At 37.2% G+C, this 3,351-nt stretch overlaps 1 protein-coding gene across 2 annotated transcripts in view; it reads right to left on the reverse strand.

The window, feature by feature from the left end:
- ankrd6b (ankyrin repeat domain 6b) overlaps positions 1-3,351 on the reverse strand; it is a 34,785-nt gene that overhangs the window by 7,958 nt on the left and 23,476 nt on the right. For both annotated transcript variants that reach the window (XM_016542631.1, XM_016542630.1), the window contains exons 7-10: positions 2,783-2,881; positions 2,591-2,689; positions 1,572-1,649; positions 981-1,079 (exon numbers count right to left, since the gene is read on the reverse strand). In XM_016542631.1, coding sequence (XP_016398117.1) covers positions 981-1,079; positions 1,572-1,649; positions 2,591-2,689; positions 2,783-2,881 — 375 coding nt within the window. The remainder of the gene's footprint in view (positions 1-980; positions 1,080-1,571; positions 1,650-2,590; positions 2,690-2,782; positions 2,882-3,351) is intronic.

The following is a 3,351-nucleotide window of genomic DNA, read 5'->3' on the forward strand; positions in this document are numbered from 1 at the left end:
GACTTTTTAAAATATATTTTAATTTATTTTTAAGAAATAAAGTCAGAATTGCGTGATATAAACTCGCAATTGCGAGACATAAAGTCACAATTCTGAGAAATAAAGTCAGAACTGCAAGATATAAACTCACAATTCTGACTTTTTTTCTCAGAATTGCGTGATATAAAGTCGCAATTGCAAGTTAAAAAGTCATAATTGAGAGATATAAACTCGCAATTCTGAGAACATATCAGTCTTTTTTCCCGCCTCAAAATTGGACTTTAACTCGCAATTGCGAGTTTATATCTCACAATTCTGAGAAAAAAAGTCAGAATTGCAAGAAAAAAAGTCAGAATTGTGAGATAAAAAGTCAGAATTGTGAGATAAAAAGTCAGAATTGTGAGATAAAAAGTCAGAATTGTGAGATAAAAAGTCGCAATTACCTTTTTTTAATTTTTTTATTCAGTGGCGGAAACGGGCTTCCATACATTTGTCACAGTTCAGGGAAAAACAAAAACGTTCCCTTCCTGGACTTAATATGTTACCACGTTACAATCATGTTTGTATTTAATAATTATCTGAAATAATGTATCATGTATGATTTTTTAATCTCTAGTTTTATTTGTCAAGTCTATACTATGGTGTATAGTATTCACTTCATACACTTTTCAAACTAGTGACACTGGCTGTTACTAAAGTATTGTTGAAAGGAAGTAGTTCTACACACAAGACTTGAAGAATGAAAGCCTAAAAGTGTCTTGAGATAGACGGAGTGACTATGGTACAATCAGAATTAGAATTATTGAAAATGCTATTTCACATCTGATGTGTCATATTACTGTGGGAGTATGAATGTTCAATAATTAACCCGCCTGCCATTAATCATTGCTTACATAACATTTAGCCACAGCATGTTTGAACTTCATCTGCCTCTCGTACAGATGCTCATCCGGTTCTGATTGTGTCTGAGCGAGAGAAGGAGAGTAGGTTTGCTCCTTTACCTTTCTCGGCAGCATCTCCTCACGTGGGACTGACTGCGCTCGACCCTCAGTCTTCATCTTGTCCCTCCTCTTCCTCACAGTGCGTCCTCGAGTGAAGCTCTACAGACATTAAGTCACATGTTGCTTGTCTTGATTCTTCACTCAGCTAGATTTAAAGCTGAAGAATGTTATTTGGCGCATGTTAATGGGATAGTGCATGCAAATTGAAAATTCAGTCAACATTTACCCAACCTTATGATTTCCAAACCTTTTTTTTTGGTGTTCTGGAGAAGAAAGTCATACAGATTTGGAATGACAAAAATGTGTAAATGATCACAGTTTTCAATTTGGATAAACTATCCCTTTTGTTCATCTGGAACATCTTTTTTGCTGCATGTATGTAGACAGAAACACCACATTTAAGATCAATTTATTATTTTTTATTTTATGCATGTGATTCGAGTCATTTTCAATTGTGCGGTTCCAAATCTGATATTTGGTCAGTTGGTACAATTTACATGTTTCTGTTGTTAAGCATATAATACAAATATAAAAGAAAAAAATGAAGGACCTCTTCCTGTGAATGGCTCGTAAGCATGTGTGTTTTCCTACCTGTGGAGCTTTGGTGAGCAGCAGCGCCACTTCAGGATTATCATTTTCACGAGCCTGATCGAGGGCCGTCTCTCCCGTCTTCACCCAATAACACACACACACAGAAGAGTCAAGAGCATACTCACACAGATAAATGGGTCATTTCTGCTACATGCCAATAGCAGCTATAAACATCCAGACAATTTAACTAACTTGCCCAGGAAGATTTAGCTAAGAATGCAACGTTCTGTTGCATTATGAATTAAACTCAGAGACATTTTGTGAAACTGTATCAATGCATCATACACTATATGGACGAAAGTATTGGGACACACCCCCTTATTTAGAACAGGCACTTCCAAAACTGGCAACAAAGCTGGAAACATAATTCATGCATTCAACAACTGTTGCAACAGTTTTGGAAGTGTCTAAAATGACTGTAGCCATATGTACAGGTCATTGGTGTTAACGCTATTGCCCAGGAAGATTTTGCTATGAATGATAAAACTCAGAGACATTTTGTGAAACTGTATCAATGCATCATACACTATATGGACGAAAGTATTGGGACACACCCCCTTATTTAGAACAGGCACTTCCAAAACTGGCAACAAAGCTGGAAACATAATTCATGCATTCAACAACTGTTGCAACAGTTTTGGAAGTGTCTAAAATGACTGTAGCCATATGTACAGGTCATTGGTGTTTGGTGAGGAGTTTTTGGCTCAAGCTCTGCATTTAAAGTCACACCAGAGGTTTCTGCAGATCAGTCAAGTTCTTCCACACTGACTCAATCAATCATTTCTTTTTGAACCTTGCCTTATACACAGAGGCATTGTCATGTTAGAATAGAAAAGGGTCCTGTCCAATCTGTTGCTATAAAATTAGAAGCACACAATTCCCATTATATGCTTAAACTTTAAGATCTGTACTCGTGGAAATTACTAAAGTAGTCAAACCTGTTCATTAGAAGGGGGTGTTCCAATACTTTTGGCAATATAGTGTATCTAAGCTCATGCAATATTTCTGAAGGTGCTCACGTTGTTGTTGACGAGGCTGTCGGCCCCAGCCTCCAGTAACATGCGCACAGTCTTCCTGTGATTCAGAGCAGCTGCGATATGTAAAGCTGTGTCTCCTGCCTGAACATCGGAGGAGATTCAGAATTAGGGATGAATCAGAAACACCTCCAGGATGGACATAATTACAGTTTTAACAATATCTCAAGTCCTTACATGATTTCTTTCAGTCACTGAGCAGATGGCACTCAGGAGCGCTCGGATCAGACTCACATGGTTATATCGAGCAGACACATGCAGACACGTGTCACCAACCTAAACAAACAAGTCAACGTCATTTTATTCAAAGAGCACATTTGTTTCATGTTTTTTTTAAATGACAAACACACAGAGAAAGAAAAGAGAGAGACATACAGTCAAACCAAAATTTATCCAGACACCTTCGACATGTCTCACATTATCACAGCGTATTTGCTATAGTTTAGTAAATGGTAATAAAACATGACAAGAACTCACTGTCAGAACAAATTCATCTTGATAATGTCAGATAACTTTGATAGAAAGGTATGTTAAAGCAATAAGCCCCGTGAAGCCGTGGTTTACAGTGAATTTATAACAGCTAAGGGCCGTTGTCACGTCGTGCCTAAAACCCCCTTAGCTGTTATAAATTCACTGTAAACCACGGCTTCACAGGGCTTATTGCTTTTATAAAACGGTTATTCCATATACGTAGTAAGGTTTCACAAAATAAAACAGAGCAAATAAAGTGTAATGATAATAAAAAC

This window comes from Sinocyclocheilus rhinocerous, unplaced genomic scaffold, assembly GCF_001515625.1.
Source record: "Sinocyclocheilus rhinocerous isolate Xijiao unplaced genomic scaffold, SAMN03320098_v1.1 scaffold819, whole genome shotgun sequence".
In the NCBI taxonomy this organism is placed as follows: Eukaryota; Metazoa; Chordata; class Actinopteri; order Cypriniformes; family Cyprinidae; genus Sinocyclocheilus; species Sinocyclocheilus rhinocerous.